This window comes from Chrysoperla carnea, chromosome 1 (genome assembly GCF_905475395.1).
Source record: "Chrysoperla carnea chromosome 1, inChrCarn1.1, whole genome shotgun sequence".
NCBI classification, from domain to species: domain Eukaryota; kingdom Metazoa; phylum Arthropoda; class Insecta; order Neuroptera; family Chrysopidae; genus Chrysoperla; species Chrysoperla carnea.
Window position 1 is genome coordinate 102165242 of NC_058337.1, and position 24001 is coordinate 102189242.

General features: G+C 29.8%; 5 protein-coding genes and 12 non-coding genes across 17 annotated transcripts; 3 read left to right on the forward strand and 14 right to left on the reverse strand.

The window, feature by feature from the left end:
• Positions 1-44: 44 nt before the first annotated feature.
• Positions 45-628, reverse strand: LOC123305647 (NADH dehydrogenase [ubiquinone] iron-sulfur protein 6, mitochondrial). The gene is made up of 3 exons (XM_044887422.1): positions 468-628; positions 230-406; positions 45-164 (listed from the first exon to the last, which is right to left on the reverse strand). Exons 1-3 carry the CDS (start codon positions 597-599, stop codon positions 102-104), a joined length of 372 nt encoding a protein of 123 aa, XP_044743357.1. The 5' UTR covers positions 600-628; the 3' UTR covers positions 45-101.
• A 1528-nt stretch (positions 629-2156) lies between these two features.
• LOC123291370 (protein phosphatase 1 regulatory subunit INH3-like) lies at positions 2157-8146 on the forward strand. Its single transcript, XM_044871635.1, has 3 exons — positions 2157-2420; positions 3838-3946; positions 6676-8146. Exons 1-3 carry the CDS (start codon positions 2328-2330, stop codon positions 6885-6887), a joined length of 414 nt encoding a protein of 137 aa, XP_044727570.1. The 5' UTR covers positions 2157-2327; the 3' UTR covers positions 6888-8146.
• On the forward strand, positions 2427-3741 carry LOC123291343 (succinate--hydroxymethylglutarate CoA-transferase). Its single transcript, XM_044871619.1, has one exon. It carries the CDS (start codon positions 2464-2466, stop codon positions 3739-3741), a length of 1278 nt encoding a protein of 425 aa, XP_044727554.1. The 5' UTR covers positions 2427-2463.
• Positions 8147-10496: 2350 nt separating the features above from the next.
• On the reverse strand, positions 10497-10615 carry LOC123291134. Its single transcript, XR_006534927.1, has one exon. It is a non-coding gene; the product is annotated as a 5S ribosomal RNA (ribosomal RNA).
• An 84-nt stretch (positions 10616-10699) lies between these two features.
• LOC123291170 lies at positions 10700-10818 on the reverse strand. The gene has a single exon (XR_006534953.1). It is a non-coding gene; the product is annotated as a 5S ribosomal RNA (ribosomal RNA).
• Positions 10819-10902: 84 nt separating this feature from the next.
• Positions 10903-11021, reverse strand: LOC123291176. Its single transcript, XR_006534958.1, has one exon. It is a non-coding gene; the product is annotated as a 5S ribosomal RNA (ribosomal RNA).
• An 84-nt stretch (positions 11022-11105) lies between these two features.
• Positions 11106-11224, reverse strand: LOC123291177. The gene has a single exon (XR_006534959.1). It is a non-coding gene; the product is annotated as a 5S ribosomal RNA (ribosomal RNA).
• An 84-nt stretch (positions 11225-11308) lies between these two features.
• Positions 11309-11427, reverse strand: LOC123291178. The gene has a single exon (XR_006534960.1). It is a non-coding gene; the product is annotated as a 5S ribosomal RNA (ribosomal RNA).
• Positions 11428-11511: 84 nt separating this feature from the next.
• Positions 11512-11630, reverse strand: LOC123291136. Its single transcript, XR_006534928.1, has one exon. It is a non-coding gene; the product is annotated as a 5S ribosomal RNA (ribosomal RNA).
• An 84-nt stretch (positions 11631-11714) lies between these two features.
• Positions 11715-11833, reverse strand: LOC123291137. The gene has a single exon (XR_006534929.1). It is a non-coding gene; the product is annotated as a 5S ribosomal RNA (ribosomal RNA).
• Positions 11834-11917: 84 nt separating this feature from the next.
• On the reverse strand, positions 11918-12036 carry LOC123291138. The gene has a single exon (XR_006534930.1). It is a non-coding gene; the product is annotated as a 5S ribosomal RNA (ribosomal RNA).
• Positions 12037-12120: 84 nt separating this feature from the next.
• LOC123291172 lies at positions 12121-12239 on the reverse strand. The gene has a single exon (XR_006534955.1). It is a non-coding gene; the product is annotated as a 5S ribosomal RNA (ribosomal RNA).
• Positions 12240-12323: 84 nt separating this feature from the next.
• On the reverse strand, positions 12324-12442 carry LOC123291139. Its single transcript, XR_006534931.1, has one exon. It is a non-coding gene; the product is annotated as a 5S ribosomal RNA (ribosomal RNA).
• Positions 12443-12526: 84 nt separating this feature from the next.
• LOC123291171 lies at positions 12527-12645 on the reverse strand. Its single transcript, XR_006534954.1, has one exon. It is a non-coding gene; the product is annotated as a 5S ribosomal RNA (ribosomal RNA).
• Positions 12646-12729: 84 nt separating this feature from the next.
• On the reverse strand, positions 12730-12848 carry LOC123291142. Its single transcript, XR_006534934.1, has one exon. It is a non-coding gene; the product is annotated as a 5S ribosomal RNA (ribosomal RNA).
• A 3527-nt stretch (positions 12849-16375) lies between these two features.
• On the reverse strand, positions 16376-17480 carry LOC123300007 (WD repeat-containing protein 82). Its single transcript, XM_044882463.1, has one exon. It carries the CDS (start codon positions 17363-17365, stop codon positions 16421-16423), a length of 945 nt encoding a protein of 314 aa, XP_044738398.1. The 5' UTR covers positions 17366-17480; the 3' UTR covers positions 16376-16420.
• A 2842-nt stretch (positions 17481-20322) lies between these two features.
• Positions 20323-23639, forward strand: LOC123305830 (alanine--tRNA ligase, cytoplasmic). The gene is made up of 2 exons (XM_044887666.1): positions 20323-20486; positions 20671-23639. The coding sequence occupies exon 2, from the start codon at positions 20679-20681 to the stop codon at positions 23562-23564; it is 2886 nt and encodes a 961-aa protein (XP_044743601.1). The 5' UTR covers positions 20323-20486; positions 20671-20678; the 3' UTR covers positions 23565-23639.
• The last annotated feature ends 362 nt before the right edge of the window (positions 23640-24001 follow it).

Here is a 24001-nt window from a genome sequence, read left to right on the forward strand (position 1 = left end):
ACTCACTCTGAATAAAAATTACAAAAAAAAAAAAAAAATAATTATTGAATTATTTAATTTCTAACAATTTGATACAAATAATTTACGAACAATATACACATTTAATGTTCTTCTTTAACAAAACGTAAGCCACAATATCCACAAGTATGATTGCCTGGTTTATCCTTAACAAAAAAATCATATATTTAATAATTATATAACTCTCATCGTAAGATCATAATATTCTTACCAAATTGATATAAACTTTTGGATGGCCTAAAGGTCCACCGCCACCATCACAAGCAATCACACGGGCTTTGGTCGGTTTTGGAGGAACTTCATTGATTAGTTTTATACTAAAATTGGTGTTAACATGTTTTGGTTTGTCTATGAAACGTACATTTCTGTAATCATCTGCATCCCATTGCTAAATTAAAAAAAAAAGTATTAAAAAAAACAATAATTAATTTATTACAACATAATTTAACCTGGTCTGTATGAGTTTTATTTGGTTTTGGGACCCAATCTGAGTATTTTCTATTGCTTAAAGAGCATCGAATTGCATTATTTATTAAATTTTGCTTATAAAATGTATGCGCTATCACTTTTGGTAGTGCCATTTTTTTAACCTGTCAAAAAGTTCTATTATGTAATGAAGTTATCTTCTAGTGAAGATATAGTTGACTAAGTTTGCACCACTTTATTAAAATATACACGATTTCTTAATGAGTTGTTCACATTGACGTTAGAGTACAACTCTAACGTTGTATAACTCTAAAGTCAATGGTTTTTCACTTAAGATTTCAGGGCCATAATGTTATAAACATCAACCATCATCGTCGTTAGCTGATGTATGTTAGCAATAGCTGATTTATTATTACAATAAATAAGGAATATTCATGTATTTTTTTTATATTTTTAATTCATTGTTCACAACGTTATAACAAAGTAAAAAATATAAATACTGCTTAAAAATGCTGTATTTAAGTGTAACAAAATATTTAAAATACATTATAATTTTGAGATATTTAAACGCAGTTTTTTGGCGCTCCCTGTTGATGACGTATAAGTACGTGATCTGTCAATTGGTGACAGTTCAATGTATAATTAACACTTAAAAAAAATGAATTTACAACACAGAATTTACACTCGTTATTATTAAGTTTTCTAACAAAAAGCCGAAGAATAGTATAATTTAATGAAATACCATATAAAATGTAAGTAATTAATATCATACAGTATGTCAACAAATTTGACAAGCCCGTACTATGATGTCACGTCCGTATAAAAATTTGAATTTCCATTTTAGAAATTTTTAAATGCCCTCACAGAATTTGTACTTTTATTAATTAATTTTAAGTAATTAAAAAGATGTTAATTACTAAAATAATGGTTTAGTTGAAATGTCCAGTCATTAAAGTTACGGAAGAAAAATATTTGAACCAAATTTAAATTTCATGAATATTCCCTATTGTTTGTATCTAGACAAGTAAATCACTTTTATTTCATTTAAGATCAAATAGCAGTTTTTTTGTTTAAAATATTTTTAACATCGTAGATATTCTGTATTCTATGACGCTAGATAGAGTACTCTTAGCTGTCAAAATATTCTGATGGTGCGCATCATTGAATTCGACTGTAATAAAATTTTCTTACTTATTTTTATTTAACTTTTATTTCCATTTGTGCAAAAACAAAAAGCAATAATAATCCATAAAGGTTCAGGAACTTTTCTCCAAAACTGACTCCGCACAGAGATAGAATTTGATTCTGCACAAAGAAAATCTGCTTAGTTTTTTTTTTTTTTTAAATTAATCTTAGAATTAAGATTAAAATGTTTTTATCAGAATTTAATTTTGTGGAATTTTTTTTAATAAAAGCTAAAAAATGAAATAAAAATTCAACTTTATTAAATACCATGAATAATGTAACTGTGATCATCGGCTCTTCTACTGGATTATAGCTTATTAGGTTGGTAGTGATTTATTGATTAGCTCTTGCTAAAAAAATTTTTTGGTGGAAACCTAAGCTATTTTTTTTATAAAATAGAAAATGTAAAAAATAAATAATTTTGACTGTCCAATGAAAAATAAAGGGTTCTGCTGTGCGGGTAATAAATTTGTAAATTTGGTCAATAGAAACTAGAAAAATCTTTACAAAAATTTTTTGTATTATTATATTTTTTTAAAGTAATATCTGTATAATGCTCAGAAATATTTTTATTAATTGTCTTAGATTATACATACTAATATAAAGTGAAGTGTAATATTTCAAGTGAATTACAAAGGCTAATTTAATTTTGAAAAAATTGTTTCTGATTTTATCTGATTACGTTAGTTTGTTTGCAAATGATGACTGAATCGGCTCCCACACCAGCAGCAATCACTGCCGGCGAGGGTACAAGTGTTGTTACATTAACTTCAGCAGAGACCGCCGAACAGGTGATTTAATTTTTTTTGTATTTATTTAGTAATTAAAATTAAAATGATTAAGTTAAGTAGTGTTTTGAGTATTAAAAGTGTAAGTCAAGTTTTACAACATAGATTGATGTCACAAAATGTTAAAGAGAGACCACTTTCTGGAATTAAAGTTTTGGATTTAACAAGAATAATCGCTGGACCGTATTGTACGCAGATATTAGGTGATTTAGGAGCAGATGTATATAAAATTGAACGATTAGGTGCAGGAGATGAATGTCGCCAATGGGGTCCGCCCTTTATTAATGGCACTGATACAAGTGTATACTTTGCTAGTGTTAATCGAAATAAAAAGAGTATTTGCGTTGATTTCCACACAGAAAATGGTCGTAAGGTGATTTATGACCTTGCAGAAAAATGTGACGTTCTAGTTGAAAATTTTTTGCCTGGTAAATTAGACAAATATAAAATTGGATATGATGACTTAAAAAAAGTTGCACCACATTTAATTTACTGTTCAATAACGGGATACGGTAACAAAGGTCCTTATTCTAATCGACCTGGATATGATCAAATTGCAGCCGCACGGGGTGGTTTTCTACATATTACAGGTCCTAAAGATGGGGAACCTGTAAAATGTGGTGTGGCAATTACAGATGTTTGTACTGGATTATATGCACATGGAGCTATTATGGCTGCTTTGTTGCAACGGAACAAAACTAAACGGGGTCAAAAAATCGATTGTAATTTACTATCAACTCAATTATCGGTTTTAATTAATATTGGCGGTAATTATTTAAATGCTGGTATCGAAGCTGAACGTTTGGGAACATCACATGCTAGTTTAGTACCATATGAAGCATTTCCTACTAAAGATGGATACTTGACAATATGTTGTGGTTCAAATAGTCAATTTGCAGATTTTTGTAAACGTTTAAACGTTCCCGAATTAATAAATGATAAAAGATTCGATACAAATCCACATCGTGTAGAAAATCGTGATTCATTAACACCAATTTTACGTAAAATATTCAAAGAGAAAACTAAAGAAGAATTATGTGAAATATTTGAAGGTGCTTCATTTCCATACGGCCCTCTGAATACGCTAGCTGAAGCATTTGATGATAAACATGTAAAAGAAATTGGTATTGTAAAAACTTTAACACATGAAAAACTTGGATCGATTAAAGTTGTGGGCTCACCAGTTGTTTATAGTGAAAATGAGAATATTGAATATACGCCAATACCACTTTTGGGTGAACATACAACGGAAGTTTTAACAAATGTTTTAAATTATGATAATAAAAAAATTGAAGAATTAAAAAATTTAAAAGTTATACAATAAAATTTATGAAATATTTAAAAAAATAAAATAATTTGTTATCTTTTTTTTTTATACTTTAATATAATTATCATCCTATAATTTTTAATTTTCTTATAGGATATTCCTGTGTTACGATTGAGATTGAAAAAACCTAAAACGTATAAACAAGTACAATGGACAACAGGAACTGTGGATAACGAATTTATGAATAAAAAGAAATCAAAATGTAATCATTTTTTTTTTCATTATTGTTTATTCATTAAGTAGTTTATAGACAAGTGAAAAAACCTCGCACGATTAGATGGGAAAATGGCTTTCTGTGAAACTTTTTCAAGCCACCCCCAAAATTTCCTTGGATCGTTCTGTTCAAAAGCTCATAAGATCACAAAATTTTTTAACGAGAAGTTAAAAGTTAACGTTCTCTACCATTTGAAGAAGTGCTGCTGTTAAACTTCAAAACTTGGACCACCTTGTATAATAAAAACAACTTAATAACTCGATCGCAGTGCCAGATAAACGAAAAGAACATAGCATAGGAAACTATATTCTGTATTACTAAATTGTTTGCAAAAAGTTTGAATGCACACAGTTAGAACCCTGATTTTTAAACCACCTTAATTAACAACATTTCTTATTCAGTTTGTTCGGTTTATGTTGGACAAGACCCCCTCATGACTATCTCCCTAAATCCGCAATTGGCCGATTTACAATAATTTATTTTTGAAATATGTTAGAATAGTCCAGCGAAATGGGCGGGTAGCTGTTAGTTAATAATAATTACTTAATAATTAGAATAAGTTTCAATTCCATTACATGGATATTTGAAGAGGATTTATCAATTTGTTAAATAAACACTTGTTAGAATAATCAGCCCAATTAACTAGAGTTAATAGTCGAAGAGCTGATGGCGAATTTAGCTAAGGTATTTAAGGCAAGTTGAAATAATGGAAAACAGTGTTTTATAAATGTGTGAGTCTAGAATTGGGAGTTATGAGAATAATACTTTTTTGTCGCACTCATTTAAAATTTGTATTTGTGTCAGGAAGTTATTAAAAACCGTTGTAATCATCTGCCGTTTACACATATTTTCAATATTAATTAATAAACATGGTGTAAAATTTTAAAAGGTCTAAGCTATATTTTTATATATGGTAGAAACATATATTTGAGCGAGTCAAGTCATACTTAAAATGAAAAAAATAGCCTGGGCGATTTATTTCTGGATTATATAAATGATATAAACAAAATTCTAAGTTGTCTAATAGACATTTTTTTGATTTATTATTATTTTTATTGCAAATGTTAAATGCTGTAGCTATATAACTGCAAAAGCTCCCTCGCCTTTCTAGATTGGCACATTGACAGAATACTGTTTTTTTTTTTAAATTTTAAATTGCCTAAAATACCTTTTTTAATAAGTTAGTCATTAGCTCCTGGACTATAACTAGAGATTGTGTTTTTTTAACAATTGAAATGATGAAAATATTTAAATGTGCTATTATCTTTTTTGGCGTCAATTTACATTTGTAATAAATTATAATAATACAGTAAAATTAAATATTTGTTTGGAAAAAATGCTTCACTCTTGAAACTAAACGCTACTGGCTATTAGGATATAAAAATTTTATAAAAAAAAATTCCCTTAAAATACGTGACAAACCGCCCCTTTTAGCTGGTTGAAATATAAAAAGTCATTTTGCTTGCAATTAATGCGATAAAAAAGCTGAAAGATTTGTTATTTTTCAGCCTTAAAAGGAGGCATGCTTTTGAACGTTCGAGTTGTTTTAGTAAAATCAATATAGTGTAACAATAATAAACTGTTGTGCTAAATGTCAAAAGAGCAGCAAGTTTTCCTTGATTACGCCAATATTTTTAATTAATTTTACTGCATCATAATATCTCTATGTTGACTATTTACTAATAATTGTATCTTTACAGATAAGACTAAAAACTACTTCATAAACATAAAGAGATAACTTAATTATTTATTACACCTACTGATTGTGCAATTTAAATTGAATGATACATCATTTTTCATTTCTATTCCCGTTTTTTGAAATAAAATGAAAAATTTTAAGAGTTAACAAAAAAATTTATGTACTTTTAAAAATTATTCCCTTAAAAATAAATATATATAATTTTATTCCAAAAAATAAAACACGAGTAGGAATATTATTCTTTAAAATTAAATTCTTTCTTAAATGAAAATTTTATTTCAAAAATAAACCATAGGTAGAAGGAAAAGAACCATTTGAATGCGAAAATCTCCTGCAATTTAGCATAATTTATATCCTATAATTTACACGGTAAAATTAATGGATGAGTATTGTGATAAGGTATGAAGGCTGTAAATATGTCAATTTGTCAAAAATACAATTTTCTTGATCCCCTCAGCCAAAGTACGATTTTCCCATATTTAATTATTTCCTATATTAACAACGTTTTTTTATCTGTAAATAATGTTGTGAGGTTAGGATTTAATCTCGACAACAAGGAGCCGCTGTAGAAAGTAGTCCCAACATACTACAAGTGATAAATTGAAAATTTTTAAAAATCAATGTTATAATTTTACAAATTGTTACTATGCTATTGCGCTACAAAAATAATAATCCACAAAAATCGCTCTTCCTGAAGTTAAATGCGTCCGGGAAGCACGTACTTTCAACTGGAGGATAAAGAACAAATGTTTCCAACAAAAGTTGTTTATTTTGAACTTAAACGATCCTGAAACTCAAAAACTCTTGAGAGATGTCTTCTTCAAAATAGAATAACTTTAACTCAGGTCATTTTTACCAAAAACGCTTGGTTGAAGAAATATACAGTAGCATGGACTAAAGTGGGACATTTTATTTATTCCAATTCCTTTTTTGACTTCTTCGTTTCGAATCCTAAGTCTCGAAGTGGGTCTTAATTTGAAAACTTTCACTTGAATTAATTTTTACTCACTGTTTTTAGGTTGTTGTATATATGAAAAGAAAAGACTTCCAACCGATAGAAGTTCAGATGAGGAAAGCGATCGTGATGAATGTGATCATTGTCACGGACATGTTGAACAACGAATAAAAAGTAAACCAGCTACAACTATAAATGTTCCAGCCAAGCATGATCCAGCGGCAGGTGGTGAAGATGGTTCAAATAGTCCTATGTCCGAGGATAATCCTGAATAACTTATCTGTGTTATAAATATATATTTTTGTGTTGTAAGACTTAATTTAAAAAATATGTTGTGAAAAATTATTCTAAATAAATTAAACATAAAATTCATAGATTTTAAGGATTATTAGAGCATTATCGAGTCGAAATTATTTTAAAACAATTGTTTCGATAAAATTTAATGTTAATTTTAATTTGGTTACATTAACTTTCAGATCCAGCAATTCTTCGCTTTGCTAAATTTGAGGCAGGGAGTATTTATTGTATGTCGTTTAAATTCATTATTGCGATTTTATTCGAATTGAAGACTTAATAGAATTTTAACATTTAACATATAGGGTGTTCTACAAGTATGGAACAACTCGTTAGGTCACTCGAAAAATATTCTCGATATCTAACGGTTGAAAGAAATAATTAAAAATTATTTCATGCTCAATTTTGATTTAAAAAAACACATAAAAATGACTTTCATTAATATTTCAAATCTGAATCATACAAATTTGGACAAAAGATATTGATACAAATTTCATGAAAAACCTGGAAAAATATTGCATCTAGGAAGTTTATACTATTGATGTTATAAAAATTAATAAGGTTGAAATTAACATTAAATTTTGATAAAATTACAATTCCCGCTGGATTATAAATTATATTTTTTTATTATTAAGTTTGAGATGATTAAAATACATAGATATGATGATTTTCGATTATGTCACAAAATATAGTAGCATGTTCCAGGCCCGTGCGCAGAAATAGGCTAAAGCGCTTAACCGCTCTTTAGACATTGTCGATCTAAGATATATTTTGAGGCGACGCAAAGTTGAAAAGGAGCTGTCATTCGCATGAATTGTTGACGTCCTGTCCGCCAATGCGAGACGTAAATGTAGCGAAAATGCAGCTATTAAGTCTTTTTAAAGAGGGTCAGTTTAATTCCTTGGGTATATTTATAAACAATGCTTAAGCAAAGAATTGTTTAAAAGAAATTCATGTTCATAATTGGTAAGAGACAGGCAGTATTTATTACCAGGTCTAAAATTCTGAATAGTGAGATGGGAAGCTAAAACAATTAATTTTTGTTTTTAAATTGGGATAATTTGATTTTTATAAATTAAAGTTTTTTCTTCTCATTGATTGATGAATATAATGAGCTTGTGAATGTAGAATAATTGGCAAATTATTCTACATTCATTAATTATTACACAATTTTTCGAAAGAATATTAGCAGCGTTCAGCAGTTCAGTATTTGAATCTGAACATATTTTTATAAAATAATAGATTATGAATATTTATTTATCGGTTAAAATATATATTTTATAGAATAAAGAAACTAAACTTTGTCTCTAATTTTAACATTAGAATTAGAAGATAATTCCATAAATAAATAAACAAAAATTAGCTTTAGCAATATCTGATATTCATTAATATGGTTTATTTTTTATATTAATAGCATTGCACTTACTAAATTCACACAATACATTATTTTAGATAGAATATATTTTTTTAGATGAAGTCATTGATTTTTTAATCCTAAACTAGTTTAGGTTTCAATCTTCTTTAGTGTATTCCTGAAAAACTAAAACATTATTCAAAATCGCCATTTTGCTATCTTGCGAATTATTCTTTATCCAAAACTCCAATTTATTAGAGGCAGAAGATTCTAAATGCTATGAATATAAAAAGTCAACTTTATTTTTATATAATTAAAAGAAACTCAAAAATTAAAAATATATTATACGAAAATAGATTAATTGGCGCTGTATTATAAATTTATTTTAATTGATTTCGATTAGCAAAAAATTATACTGCCTTTTTAATCAACTTTTGAAATTTTATACACAAAAATATAATTTATACAAAACATTCACTAATTTTTATTAAGGTAGTATGGCCGTATCGAGGGACTTTGCATACTATTCTACTTTTTAGCTAAAGTTAGCTAGTATTTTTTTTTAGATTTATTCATAAGATCATAGTTCTCTAAGTTGAGAGAATAAATTTAGATTTTTTAACCTCCGAACCAAAAAATGGTTTTGTTTCGAAAGATAATTTAATGAAAGTTTATGGTTCCGTACCCAGAATAATTAAAAAATAAGCGATGATATTCAAAATCGGTTCAGATTCGAGAATGATCTAAGGAAAAAGGTAATTGAATGGAGAGTGTTTTAGATATGTTTCAAATGTAAGTTTAGGGTTCCGTATCCAAAAAAATTTGTCGGGATTTTTTAAAATTTTGTAAATTTTAACTTGTTTTCCGTACCGTTTAAGGCATATAATTAATTAAAATTATGCTAAAGAATACGGGCTCTTATGATTGCCTTTGTTTAATTTTATCGGAAATAGTTTGTGTTTGCAAAATTGGCCGTAAAAATACATAGCAATAAAAACGAATTTTTGTTGAATTGTAACATGATTTATCGTACAGTATTTTAATCAAACTTTTAGCTTTGGCATTTGTCTTTACTTTTTGTTTGAAAAATAGCGGACTGCTTAAGCGCGCTATACTACCTTAATGTGAAACTTAGTTTACTAAAATGAATTTATGTTTACATCTGTTAAGTACTTATTTTGTCTGCAAATAATAGTAATGAAAATTTTTGTCCATATAAAAAAAATTTGAAAACTGACGCTACAATATGACAAATGAGATAGATTACTGATATGAAATAATACAATTCTAAAATAATTTTTATATGCTGTCATCAGTTATTTATTATATAACATATCAAAAAAAAAATTTTAATATTTTGTTGTTGAAATATTTTAAAATTGAATAAATTATTCTCTATAATTTTGAAAAAAATGTTTTTTTAAATCACATTTCCTTCGATTTAGTAGATAGGAAATATGCCGAAATATTGGAGATTTTAAAAATCGGATTGTCGGAACAAGCATAAGGCGGGCAAATTTGATAAGATGTGGCATCAAGATTAGTTAAGGGAGTATGTTGTTATAAATTATTAATGACTATCTGTAGAATGTTTGATACAACGTATTTTCCTTCAATCTCTTTTTATTTTGAGAGTACAAAATATAATTGTAGAGGTGTAATTTAAGTGTAACAGTAAATTTTGTCCATCCAATGGACATTTTGTCATGTACTTATTATGCCCGATTAAAAAAAATTAAAAAAATCAGAGGAGCTTGAGCTAAGTTATACTGGCTGTCTTAAGATGTGATACACTTAGACCAAAAGGTCTGATATGAAGCTGTGTGTTTGATGTGATTTCACTTAACCAGGAAGATAATTAAATAATGGCTACCCCAAGTGAGTCAAACTTCTCATAACATATGAATAATGATAGATGGTGAAACACTGTTTCTCTCTTGGTCCTCTTTTTGGCAGCTTCTGCAATAGTCAAGAAGCACTGGTAGATCGAATATAATTGGTACTCTGACCATGCAAATCAGAATAATTTCCGTATAGTTAAAAGACTACACCAATATCTAACAAAAATCCAGAAGTATTCAACTAGTCATATTTTTCCTTCATTGCTTTTCATTAGGGAGGATTTCTAGAGTATCATGGTATGGCCGTTGTCGATGTTAGAAGCAATATTTTACAACCATATACTAAACTTTCTCTTGTAAAGTATAAAATTTTATTTGAAAAACGAAAAAAAAGAAGACAACAGCACACAGTGTTCCCAAGCGGTCACCCATCCAAGTACTGACTGTGCCCAATGTTGCTTGACTTCGGTGATCGGACGAGAACCAGTATTTTCAACATGGTATGGCCGTTGTCGATGTTAGAAGCAATATTTTACAACCATATACTAAACTTTCTCTTGTAAAGTATAAAATTTTATTTGAAAAACGAAAAAAAAGAAGACAACAGCACACAGTGTTCCCAAGCGGTCACCCATCCAAGTACTGACTGTGCCCAATGTTGCTTGACTTCGGTGATCGGACGAGAACCAGTATTTTCAACATGGTATGGCCGTTGTCGATGTTAGAAGCAATATTTTACAACCATATACTAAACTTTCTCTTGTAAAGTATATAATTTTATTTGAAAAACGAAAAAAAAGAAGACAACAGCACACAGTGTTCCCAAGCGGTCACCCATCCAAGTACTGACTGTGCCCAATGTTGCTTGACTTCGGTGATCGGACGAGAACCAGTATTTTCAACATGGTATGGCCGTTGTCGATGTTAGAAGCAATATTTTACAACCATATACTAAACTTTCTCTTGTAAAGTATAAAATTTTATTTGAAAAACGAAAAAAAAGAAGACAACAGCACACAGTGTTCCCAAGCGGTCACCCATCCAAGTACTGACTGTGCCCAATGTTGCTTGACTTCGGTGATCGGACGAGAACCAGTATTTTCAACATGGTATGGCCGTTGTCGATGTTAGAAGCAATATTTTACAACCATATACTAAACTTTCTCTTGTAAAGTATATAATTTTATTTGAAAAACGAAAAAAAAGAAGACAACAGCACACAGTGTTCCCAAGCGGTCACCCATCCAAGTACTGACTGTGCCCAATGTTGCTTGACTTCGGTGATCGGACGAGAACCAGTATTTTCAACATGGTATGGCCGTTGTCGATGTTAGAAGCAATATTTTACAACCATATACTAAACTTTCTCTTGTAAAGTATATAATTTTATTTGAAAAACGAAAAAAAAGAAGACAACAGCACACAGTGTTCCCAAGCGGTCACCCATCCAAGTACTGACTGTGCCCAATGTTGCTTGACTTCGGTGATCGGACGAGAACCAGTATTTTCAACATGGTATGGCCGTTGTCGATGTTAGAAGCAATATTTTACAACCATATACTAAACTTTCTCTTGTAAAGTATAAAATTTTATTTGAAAAACGAAAAAAAAGAAGACAACAGCACACAGTGTTCCCAAGCGGTCACCCATCCAAGTACTGACTGTGCCCAATGTTGCTTGACTTCGGTGATCGGACGAGAACCAGTATTTTCAACATGGTATGGCCGTTGTCGATGTTAGAAGCAATATTTTACAACCATATACTAAACTTTCTCTTGTAAAGTATATAATTTTATTTGAAAAACGAAAAAAAAGAAGACAACAGCACACAGTGTTCCCAAGCGGTCACCCATCCAAGTACTGACTGTGCCCAATGTTGCTTGACTTCGGTGATCGGACGAGAACCAGTATTTTCAACATGGTATGGCCGTTGTCGATGTTAGAAGCAATATTTTACAACCATATACTAAACTTTCTCTTGTAAAGTATGTAATTTTATTTGAAAAACGAAAAAAAAGAAGACAACAGCACACAGTGTTCCCAAGCGGTCACCCATCCAAGTACTGACTGTGCCCAATGTTGCTTGACTTCGGTGATCGGACGAGAACCAGTATTTTCAACATCGTATGGCCGTTGTCGATGTTAGCAGCAATATTTTACAACCATATACTAAACTTTCTCTTGTAAAGTATATAATTTTATTTGAAAAACTGGAAAAAAAGAGACAACAGCACACAGTGTTCCCAAGCGGTCACCCATCCAAGTACTGACTGTGCCCAATGTTGCTTGACTTCGGTGATCGGACGAGAACCAGTATTTTCAACATGGTATGGCCGTTGTCGATGTTAGAAGCAATATTTTACAATCATATACTTAACTTTCTCTTGTAAGGTATATAATTTTATTTGAAAAACGGGATAAAAGGAGACAACAGCACACAGTGTTCCCAAGCGGTCACCCATCCAAGTACTGACTGTGCCCAATGTTGCTTGACTTCGGAGATCGGACGAGAACCAGTATTTTCAACATGGTATGGCCGTTGTCGATGTTAGCAGCGATATTTTACAATGATATACTTAACTTTCTCTTGTAAGGTATATAATTTTATTTGAAAAACGGGAAAAAAGGAGACAACAGCACACAGTGTTCCCAAGCGGTCACCCATCCAAGTACTGACTGTGCCCAATGTTGCTTGACTTCGGTGATCGGACGAGAACCAGTATTTTCAACATGGTATGGCCGTTGTCGATACTAGAAGCAATATTTTACAATGAGATACTTAATTTTCCTTTGTAAGGTATATAATTTTATTTTAAAAACCGAAAATAAAGAAGACAACAGCACAAATAATGTACTTTTTACTAATTTTTTTCAATCTTAAAATCTTATTTTAGATTAGTTTGCGCTTACTAATCAGTATTTTCCAAAACATACCCAATGTTTGAAAATGAAAATTTTAAGATTCTTTAAAATTTCATAAAAGTTTGGAAATTTTGATTTTTTAAGCCTCATGACCAAGTTAAAAGGGTTGCATTACATTTTCTTATATTTAGGCTAATGTTAGATTCTAAAGATTGCTTAAAAAGTAGTAGAAACAATGTATAATAATTAAGAAAATCAGAAAATTCAGAAAGTTTGTTCAGCGAATAATTTTGATAATTTGCAATAAACAAATCTGGTTATTGAAATCAAAACAGTAATTTTATAAGAAATTTATTTAAATAACTATTGAAATACAAATGTCAATGTTAAAATTAACTTTTAATACGGATTATATTTATTAGGTATTCGAATAATTTCATATTTAATTTTTTATTTATGTAAATATGAAAATTTTCTTTCACATATTATAAGATTATCACAAATCTACTAATTATTATTTCTATAAACAATTTTTTAAAGCCAATAATTAATTAATTACTCAAAAAATTTTGCGAATGTACTACCTCTTCGTTTTTATTACAACAGAAATAGATTTTTGGAAAAATATACACTACACAGCATCAAAAGATAAGACCAAATCATATACTTGTTACTTGGTTGGTTAAACTTGAGTCATAACATAGTTTTTTTATACTACTTTTAAAATCATTCAGGTTTGAATTTTTGCGAAATTTTATTAGTATTCCAAGCGGTTTAGTTTAACATTGTTTAAATTAACGTCTTATCGTATCAGCATACGCTGTACTTCATATATACGTGTTTTTTTTTTAAATTGAGATATGTTCGACATCTTATGCAGATATTAATCTTCACCTAGGTTTTCAGGCTCAATGAAAAGCTCGGTCTCCCCTTCATAACTGGTTACATAGATAAAACACTTTAAATTAGAAAGTTGGTACTGATTTAAAAAGTAACATTTTTTGTTCGATACATTTGTATGCGGAATCTAGGCACTCTTCGAAAACAATAAAAGTGTTTTTTTTTTTCTAAAAAGACCGTTTTTATTCAAATTGAATGAAGAAACGCGAAAAAGCTAGATTTTTACTATTAATTACTGTCTAAACTATTCGGTTTACAAATGTTGCAAACAAAAAATGTTTGCGTTTTTATAAAGAACAACTTTCTAATTTAAAGTGTTCGTCTAATGTTTGCCAGTTATGAATCAGAGTGAGGTTTTAATTGAACCTGAAAACTTAGATCGAATTCAATACCTGTACAAGATGCATGCCATTGAATTTCTTGAGATATTTGGAAATTTTCGTGGCACAAAAGTATGTGAATTAAAACCATCAAAATAACAAGTTTCGAGTGATTTTGGTCGCCTACACACAGTTCAATTAATTTGTAACTCTAGTTGCACAAAGTTTGCGTAATTAACTGTTTCGTAATACGAGAATATTTACAGAATCAGCTTTGACTAAAGCTTCTTCACAATCAATATCAATGAAAATTATTAGTTAAACTGTGTGCAGATAATTTTATCTAAAATAATTATCGGGCTTAGATTTAATTGATATAAATTACGATTTGATTCCATTCAATAATTTCAAATTTGAAATGATTTATAATACTCTCCAATAAAAAATGTCGTAAGCGAATTATTACAAAAAATTGATACAAGATATTTTTAAATTTTTATTTGTGCGTAAAACCGCATATTTTTATCTTTGCTATTATTAAATGGAATTATAATTTTTTCTGTAGAAAAAAAAATATTTCTTAAAAAAACAAAATTATGAATAAAATTAAGGGTAATTAAAAAAATATTCTTATTTGTAAATTATTTACTTTTTTATCAAAATTAAATTTGTTGGAATGATCGACTAATATCTTGATTTTTAGATCAAACAGTGATTTTATTGTACGGTTAATTTTATATACAACTATAAATCACGCATTCAAATTCCTTGTATTGTTTTCGTTAACGTTTTAATCTTCGGAAGTGAATACGACTTTTGGTGTTTTTTCTTTGTCCAAAAACATATCGAATATTTTTTATAATTCCATATCAAAATCTTTATTTAAAAGAATATTGTTTTCTAACAAATATTTCTATCGATAATGAACAATAGATACTCTTTTCTACTTTGTTCTCTTTTCGAAGCAGTAAAATTTGTAACAGATGAGATTAAAAAACTGGGTAAGTTGATTAGATAAATAAAAATTATGTTTTAAATAGTTTCGTAAAGACAGGTATTCAATTTCACATTTACTAAAACGAAAAACACAATTCAAAAAAAAGGGAGAAAATGAGTATCTATCGTTTTGGAACACATTGGGTAATAAGCGTATATTTTTCTCTGGTGCAATTACTTGGTTTAATTACCTCTTCATCTTTAAACTACTTAATTAATTCAATTACTTTTGAGGAATAAAAATTAATTTAAAAGTATTTTTTCTCCCTTCCGGGCGGAAAGTGTCAAATTCGTGCTAAACGAAGTTACTGCTTTCCGCCTCCGTCGAACAGAAAGATAGTATACACACCACGGGAGCAAGTAAAGAATGTCTCAGATATCATGTTTGACGCCTGAGGCGGAGCCGAGATAAAGAGATCTGAGACATTCTTTACTTTTGCTCCTTAGATGTGTATTACTATTTATCAATTACCGTTATTGAGACTAAAATTATCGAGTTTTGCAGAAGCTAATCTAATCTTACTGAGTACAGTAATTACATAATTTGATGACCAAATCGAATGCGAGAACGGAATTAAGTAAAATAAGACTGTTTTTCGACTGCCAATATAAGTTATCTTTGGTTATTTACGCTTCAGTTATGTAGTTTTATACAAGATTTATTTTTTTTTGAAGGTTATAATTAATCAACACATGCTTGCAATGTGGTTTACATGAGATAAATCAAAATCCATACATGTGCAAATATCCTACTATTCCCTGAATGTTACTGCGAGTCTCCAGCTTGAGTTATATTTACATTAAACAACTCGCAATCTTGGATTAATTAGATTCAACTAATTTAACTTGAAACACGTTTAGTACAAGATTATTATGAGTACGGATTTGGCGACATTTGTACCCTTCATTTCCAAGCATTATAGTTAAAAAATATTTTTATCATAGTTTTCTTTCTCAATTAAATTTTTGGATATCAAACACAAACAATGTTTGTTATTTGGTATCCAAAAGTTTAATTAACTGAGAATTTATACATTAATTAGCCAATAATAACATTTTAAAACAAAATATTAAAACTTAAAATGCTATAATCATTGTTTGATCGAAAATCTGAAATCATTTAAATGCTACTCAATTTTCGAACAGAATAATATTCAAATGAAATAAATTCTACACAAATAAAAAAATAAGTCCCTTAATTTTAAACATTATAATTTTAAAAAAATTATATTTAAAATGAATCAGACATCGTCGACTGTTGGAAGCCAAAACGCCATATTTGTACAAGCTGATGCCAACATCATATATTTTGGATTAAATTGAACACATTGAACAGGAGCTGGATGATCTGCATTTAAAACACACACTTTATATCCAGTATCCGCATTCCAAACATGAACTCGACCGTCAGTCGATCCACTAAATATGAATTGTGAATCGGGACTAAATGATGCTTCAATCGGTATACCTTTGTTATTTAAATGACCAGTGAATGTTTGTAACGGTGTTCCATGGAACGCATCAATTAATCGTATTATCGAACCATTCGTACTAATTAACACAGTTTTACCATCGCGTGAAAATTTTAAACCAGTCCAATCGCATTCTTTCTCTTGACTTAATTTGAATGTGACAAATGGACCTTTATCGAATGATCTTAGATCATATAATTTAATACATTCTGAATTCACACCAGCTGCAAATATTAAACCTTCTGGATCATACGCAGCGACAGGTCGACCGGCTAAATGCATCAATCCTTGACAATTTGGTGAGCGTAAATCCCATAATCGTAATGTTTTATCCAATGATCCCGATAAAAACGTATCTTCGATCGGTGATAAACATAATGAAACAACTTTTTTTGTATGCCCTGGGAAATATCGAATATATTTGTTATCATGTAGTGACAAGTATCGTATTGTATCGTCGATTTTCGTTGAACTGTGTATTGCTGTATTTTTTGCATGTGTAAAATGTATTAAATCTACCCCATATTTTTTACTATTGACTGTACGCTCCTGTGTCCCTTTTTCACAATCGTAAATAACAATTTGATCATCTTCACTACAGGATATTAATGTTTCTCCATTTGGTGAAAAATCTATGCTGTTTATTCGATCGGAATTTTCTCGAAATACTTTTGCTACCTTAAAACTTCGTACAACGTGATCAACTAATTTCATTTTTGCACATATAGATAATTATATCGTTTTTCTCTTAGTTTCTTAACTATTTTCAAAATTCAATTGCTTTTTCTTGGAAGGTTACAAAACTAAACCAATAACATTAGTGCGTTTGTTTAACCTCAACCGCTAAATTGTATACACATCACTCAAAAAACGCAGTTAAGGTTTGTTTAGTCTATCTTGAGTTGTATAATAGCTCCACCTATTGATAAACAAATGTTTTTTTTATTCTCTTATCATTTCTCAGAAAAAAAATAAACTATGTCTATTACTATTATATTATAATAATATAAATATGAATAATTTAAATGCACGCATAAGTGTAATTTTATTAGGAAATTTTTCTATTTCTTGTCTTGTATTAAAGGCTGAAAGTAAGAATTTGGTTAAGAGCATTACAAAAGGACATATTAATTAAGATACGAGTAAAATATATCTAGAATAGGCGAGGGAGTTGATATAAATTCTTATAAATAAATAAAATTGTAAATATACATAAAAAATAGACTAACACTCTGAAAAAGTACATCGATTCAGACCAGACCAACACTTTGAAAAAGTACATTGAAGCTGAAATCGGAAGTGAATTTGTGAACCAAGCTATATAAACAACCTAAATTTATCTGTGCCAAATCTAAATCATCTCATGTATATTCGGAACCCAGTCGAGTTAAGGTCTATTGTTAAAAGAAGCATGACCTTGGAATATGGATTTTATACGCGCAGGGGCGTAGGAGCCGTATGGGCAGGGTGGGCAGCTGCCCACCCAGGAATTTCCCTGGGTGGGCCATGCCCCTTTGTTGAAGAGATTAAAAATTTTATTGCTCTATTAAAATTTCGTGTAGGATAATTTTAAGGGCAAAACAATAGTTTTTCACTAACAATTGACCTTTCTAGTCTAAGAGAGGATTAGATGACTCATCGATAATCCTCTGGATAGTACTTTTGATGGTTTGTAACTGATGCATATTTTTACCTTCGGATTAACAACTTATTTTTAGAATTTATTGTTTTTCATAGCCAATAGGACAACCAAAATGGACAGCTTTATTGTCACTATTGTAAGTATCTCCTGTTTAAACAATCGTCCAACTACTTTAAAAGCATGCATCGTGCGAGTTTACTTCATAAATAAATAAATAAATAAATATTATAATGAAAGAATTTGTGGCACGGTCAGAAAAACGCAAATCTGTGTTTGGCAAAATCTAGGTTTAAGGTTGAAAAAATGTGAAGTATAATTTAAGACTTTTGTATTGACTTTTTAATTTTAGCAAGCACTTGTATAGTGTAAAAGTTTGTAAAAACTAAAAATGTAATTAGATACATTGTGTACATAAAATTGAAGAAAATGAAAAGAAAAATTTTGCAAAAATTATTTACAACTAACAAAAACTGTCTGGTATAATATCAATTAACAATCACAAACATATTTTATACAAAATGATTATCATCGAAAATTTAGGGGGGGGGGTAAAAATTTCGAACCTGCCCACCCAGCAAAAATTTCGTTCCTACGCCCCTGTATACGCGCGTTTATAAATATAATATCCACAACTGAATGGCACTCCAACTCATTTTAGGGAATGAAAATTAAAGTTTCTTAAATAATCCCGCAATGAAATTGAGTATAACTTCCAAATCTAAATAACTCCTCTAAATATTTAAAGAAAAATCTAAATAATCAATTGTAATTATCATCTACCATTTGTATTTGCTGCATAAAATTACACTTCTAAAGCTAAAAAAGTTAATCAAATTTCTTTTTTACTAAAAAAGTCTATGACCATTCAAAATTAAATGCTTTAGAGTATTTTTTCGGTTTCAAGGTGTTTTTGTAAAATTTTTACAAGTAACATTTTATTTATAGCGAAACAATTTTGAAAAAGAAAAATTATTTTACAAAAATACGGAATAATAAAGAGCTTGAAAAAATATATATAAATTAAAAATAAGCATGTATCAACGCATGATTGCATCATTGATTTTACAACGAGCTTCATCTAATGGTTTATTATAATTTGTTTCAGAGACTATATCCTTTATCGATATATTCTCTGTTAGTATATTCAAAACCTAATTCAAATTAGTCACCGCTAAAAAATATGATAATTTATATTAAAAAAAAATTTAATTTTAAATGAATTTTTTTAAAATAATTTATAACAAATTTTAGTAAAGATTTTAATTTTGCTGAAATTATTTCACACAAAAAATTTTAGTAAAATCAACATTTGCGAAATAGACTATAAAAGCTCTTCTCTATTCCGGTTAAGATAAAATGTTTACGGCATATTAATAATTAATTGATACAATTTAAAAAATACTGTTTAAAATCTCTTTTTTATATATTAAGAACCTTAATTTAAAAGTTTATAAGGCGATATTTAAAAATCGGCAAGGTTTTGATAAAATTATACAAATGTAATTTATTCTTAAACGGAATACAATATAAAATGACATTCTTCAAAACGTTTTGTCAAGTCACATGCTACAGTAGTTATAACTTTTTTATTTTGTTCACGTGAATATTGTAGTTTTGTGGAAAGGGGGAATAACAAGAACTACGCACGGAATACATTGAATATTGCACACGATCAAATTGGCTAAAAATTATTTAGCTCAACCAAATAAAATTCAGATATCAAAATTACATCAACGTTTAACTATTTATCCCACTCATTTTGCGTGGCGTAAATAGTTTATTATCGCACGCATTTTCATTCTTCATTTAAAATATTTTAATAATTATAAATAGGCAAAACATGGATACTCAAGCATATGCAGAATATTTAAAAAATGAACTCAATCAGTTGTTATCTTCACGTAAATCCCATCCCATATTCCATCACGCTATCGAGTATAGATAGATATTTATCACGATAGCGTGTGATTAGACATCCAAAACGTGCGGGTATATAATAAAAGTGTGGCATTTATAACATGTGTAATATTGAAAAAATCGTTCACTTTTTTACAGTTTTTATTGGGTTCACCAGGTCCAGTTAATTAATCTACTTATTATTAAGTCATATCATAATATTTGTAAAAAAAATTAAGACTTTTAAGTTAAAAAAGTTCAATATTTTCTAATATTAATAATTGTAATAGTTGTAAGGTGAGTCAATTTTTTTTAAACATTCAAAAACTTGTATCTTTTATGGTAAAAAACCATGTCCATATGGTCTTTGCAAAAAATACCAAAATATATTTTCTGTAAAATTTACATGCAATTTATGTTTATACAAATTTTTTAAAATGTGTTGAAAAGTTGCATCATTTCATGTGATTTTTTTTTACAGGAATCAAAATGAATACAAATTTAACATCAAAAGAAATTCGCTCAGCATTTATAGATTTTTTCAAGGAACGAGACCATTTATATGTACACTCGTCATCCACAATTCCATTAGATGATCCTACCTTACTTTTTGCTAATGCGGGTATGAATCAGTATAAACCCATATTTTTGGGTACTGCGGATCCAAATAGTGATATGGCAAAATGGACTCGTACAGTTAATACTCAAAAATGTATTCGTGCTGGTGGTAAACATAATGATCTTGATGATGTAGGTAAAGATGTATATCATCATACATTTTTCGAAATGTTGGGAAATTGGTCATTTGGTGATTATTTTAAGAGAGAAATATGTACATGGGCTTGGGAACTTTTAACCAAAAATTTTAAATTACCTCCAAGCCAATTGTACGTGACATATTTTGGTGGACATCCAGAATCTGGCCTGGAACCTGACATTGAATGTAAAAATATTTGGCTTGAATTGGGTGTACCTGAAACGCATATTCTACCAGGTAGCATGAAAGATAATTTTTGGGAAATGGGTGAAACTGGTCCTTGTGGACCTTGCTCGGAACTTCATTTTGATCGTATCGGTAATCGAGAAGTTCCACATTTAGTAAATATGGATGACCCTGATGTATTGGAAATTTGGAATTTAGTTTTTATTCAATTTAATCGTGAATCAGATGGTAGTTTAAAATTGTTACCGAAAAAGCATATCGATTGTGGACTCGGATTAGAGCGTTTAGTTTCTGTTATTCAAGGAAAACGTGCTAATTACGATACAGATTTGTTTTTACCTATATTTGCTGCAATACAAAAAGGTACCGGAACCCGAGAATATCAAGGTTTAGTAGGAGATGATGATAAAGATGGAATCGACATGGCTTATCGAGTTTTAGCTGACCATGCACGTACTTTAACAATTGCTTTATCTGATGGAGGTCGTCCAGATAACACTGGTCGTGGATATGTTTTACGTCGTATTTTACGACGGGCTGTACGATACGGGACTGAAAAATTAGGTGCTAAGCCAGGTTTCTTTGCTACATTAGTTCCTGTTGTCATTGAAATATTAGGTGATGTATTCCCCGAAATAAAAAAGGATCCTCAAGAAATTATGGATATTATTAACGAAGAAGAGGCACAATTTTTAAAAACATTATCACGTGGACGTAATTTATTAAATCGAACTGTTCAAAAACTAGGAGATTCAACATCAGTTCCAGGGGATGTTGCATGGAGATTATATGATACTTATGGTTTCCCAATCGATTTAACACAATTGATGTGCGAAGAAAAAGGTTTGAAAGTAGATATGAATGAATACGAAGAAGCTAAAAAGCGATCACAGTTAGCATCTCAAGGAAAATCCGGAACTGCTGATGATAGCATTAATTTAGATGTTCATTCCATTACCGAATTACAAAATTTGGGAATACCATCCACGGATGATTCATTTAAATATCAATATAAACCGATTTCAAGCGATAAAACATCTGAATATCAATTCGATCAATGTGTGGCAACTGTGATTAAAATTAGACATGCTAAACAATTTGTAAATGAAATAACATCAGGTCAAGAAGCTGGCGTGTTGCTTGATAAAACTTGTTTTTATGCTGAACAAGGTGGACAAATTCACGACGAAGGTTTCTTTGAAAAAGTTGGTGATAATAGCGTTGAATTCACTGTTAAAAATGTTCAGGTCCGTGGTGGGTATGTTCTACACATTGGATCTGTTGAGGGTACTCTAAAAGTTGGAGATCAAGTAATCTTACATTTGGATGTAACTCGACGACAATTAGTTATGAAAAATCATACTGGAACACATGTTCTAAATTATGCTTTAAGAAATGTATTAGGTAGTGAAGCGGATCAAAGAGGATCTTTAGTTGCACCTGATAAACTACGATTCGATTTTACTAATAAAGGTGCAATGACTACTCAACAAGTTAAAGATACGGAACAATGTGTCGTTGAAAAGGTTCTTAAGAACGAACAAGTTTATAGTAAAGAAACTCGATTGTCATTAGCGAAAACTATTAAAGGTTTACGTGCAGTTTTTGATGAGACATATCCAGATCCCGTTAAAGTTGTTTCAGTTGGAGTACCCGTTGACGAATTGGAACAAGATCCATTCAGTGATGCTGGAACTAAAACATCTGTTGAGTTCTGTGGTGGTACTCATCTACACTACACCGGACATATTGGAGATTTTGTTATATCAAGCGAGGAAGCTATTGGAAAAGGTATTCGTCGTATAGTTGCATTAACTGGTCCTGAAGCTGCCAAGGCTTTAAAGAAAGCTGAATTATTAGAAAATGAAGTTAATAAATTAAAAGCTGATAATTCAGGACCAAAAGAATTAGTGAAAAAAATTGTGGAGTTAACAAATGATATTTCACAAGCTGTGATTCCATATTGGAAAAAGGATGAACTTCGTAATGTATTGAAAAATTTGAAGAAAGATTTAGATGACCGTGATCGACAAAATAAAGCTGCTGTTGCTGGTCAAGTTGTCGAAGATGCTAAAGAATTATGTAAAAGTAATCCGGATGCTGCCTATTTAGTTAAAGAATTGAAAGCGTACTCAAATACCAAAGCATTAGATGCAGCTTTGAAACAAGTTAAGCTATTAAATCCGAAGACAGCTGCAATGTTTCTTTCTGTAGATGAAGATACTAAAAAAATATTTTGTTTATCTTCAGTACCAAAAGAAGCTGTTGAAAAAGGCTTAAAAGCTAATGAATGGATTCAACAAATTTCACCATTGATGGGAGGCAAAGGTGGTGGTAAACCTGAATCTGCTCAAGCATCTGGTACTAATATAGGTGCTTTAAATGAAGTTATTGAATTAGCTGCCCAATTTGCTAAAACAAAATTAGCATAACATGGGTAAATAATTACATTTATTTATTTGTTAAAAAATGAAAATGTTTCGAGAACATTTTCCACCGTTTTTTAAGATTATTTAATGGAGTTTGCTTTTATATTTATTAAAATACAATTTACATTTTTAAATAAAGCGCTATAAATATATTAAAATTATTATTTATGTTTTTTTTTTATAACTAGTAAGCTATGTTAGACACTCAGAATATCTAGATCTGCATTGGTTTTGGACGTTAACGCTTACAAACGTGCTAAGACGCTTAGGCTTATAAGTTTTAGTGTTGATTTTGGCTTGCGTCCAAAACTAAAGCAGCCTCAGCAAGGTTTTTGTCCATTATAAAAGATCGATTTAATTGGAAATTATGAGTGTTTAACTTCTGCTTAATACAATTATAAGGACATGTAGACGGTGTGGCCACTAGAGCATTTCATGGA

What these genes read in the sequence shown, in the direction of transcription:
- LOC123305647 (XM_044887422.1), bottom strand. Translation starts at nt 599, where the DNA reads ATGGCACTACCAAAAGTGATAGCGCATACATTTTATAAGCAAAATTTA. An exon ending in ATAAAACTCATACAGACCAG is followed by an intron (nt 407 to 467) that starts GTTAAATTATGT and finishes TTTTTAATTTAG; the next exon opens with CAATGGGATGCAGATGATTA. An exon ending in CAAAAGTTTATATCAATTTG is followed by an intron (nt 165 to 229) that starts GTAAGAATATTA and finishes TTTTTTGTTAAG; the next exon opens with GATAAACCAGGCAATCATAC.
- LOC123291370 (XM_044871635.1), top strand. Translation starts at nt 2,328, where the DNA reads ATGATGACTGAATCGGCTCCCACACCAGCAGCAATCACTGCCGGCGAG. An exon ending in CAGCAGAGACCGCCGAACAG is followed by an intron (nt 2,421 to 3,837) that starts GTGATTTAATTT and finishes ATTTTCTTATAG; the next exon opens with GATATTCCTGTGTTACGATT. An exon ending in GAATAAAAAGAAATCAAAAT is followed by an intron (nt 3,947 to 6,675) that starts GTAATCATTTTT and finishes CACTGTTTTTAG; the next exon opens with GTTGTTGTATATATGAAAAG.
- LOC123291343 (XM_044871619.1), top strand. Translation starts at nt 2,464, where the DNA reads ATGATTAAGTTAAGTAGTGTTTTGAGTATTAAAAGTGTAAGTCAAGTT.
- LOC123300007 (XM_044882463.1), bottom strand. Translation starts at nt 17,365, where the DNA reads ATGAAATTAGTTGATCACGTTGTACGAAGTTTTAAGGTAGCAAAAGTA.
- LOC123305830 (XM_044887666.1), top strand. Translation starts at nt 20,679, where the DNA reads ATGAATACAAATTTAACATCAAAAGAAATTCGCTCAGCATTTATAGAT.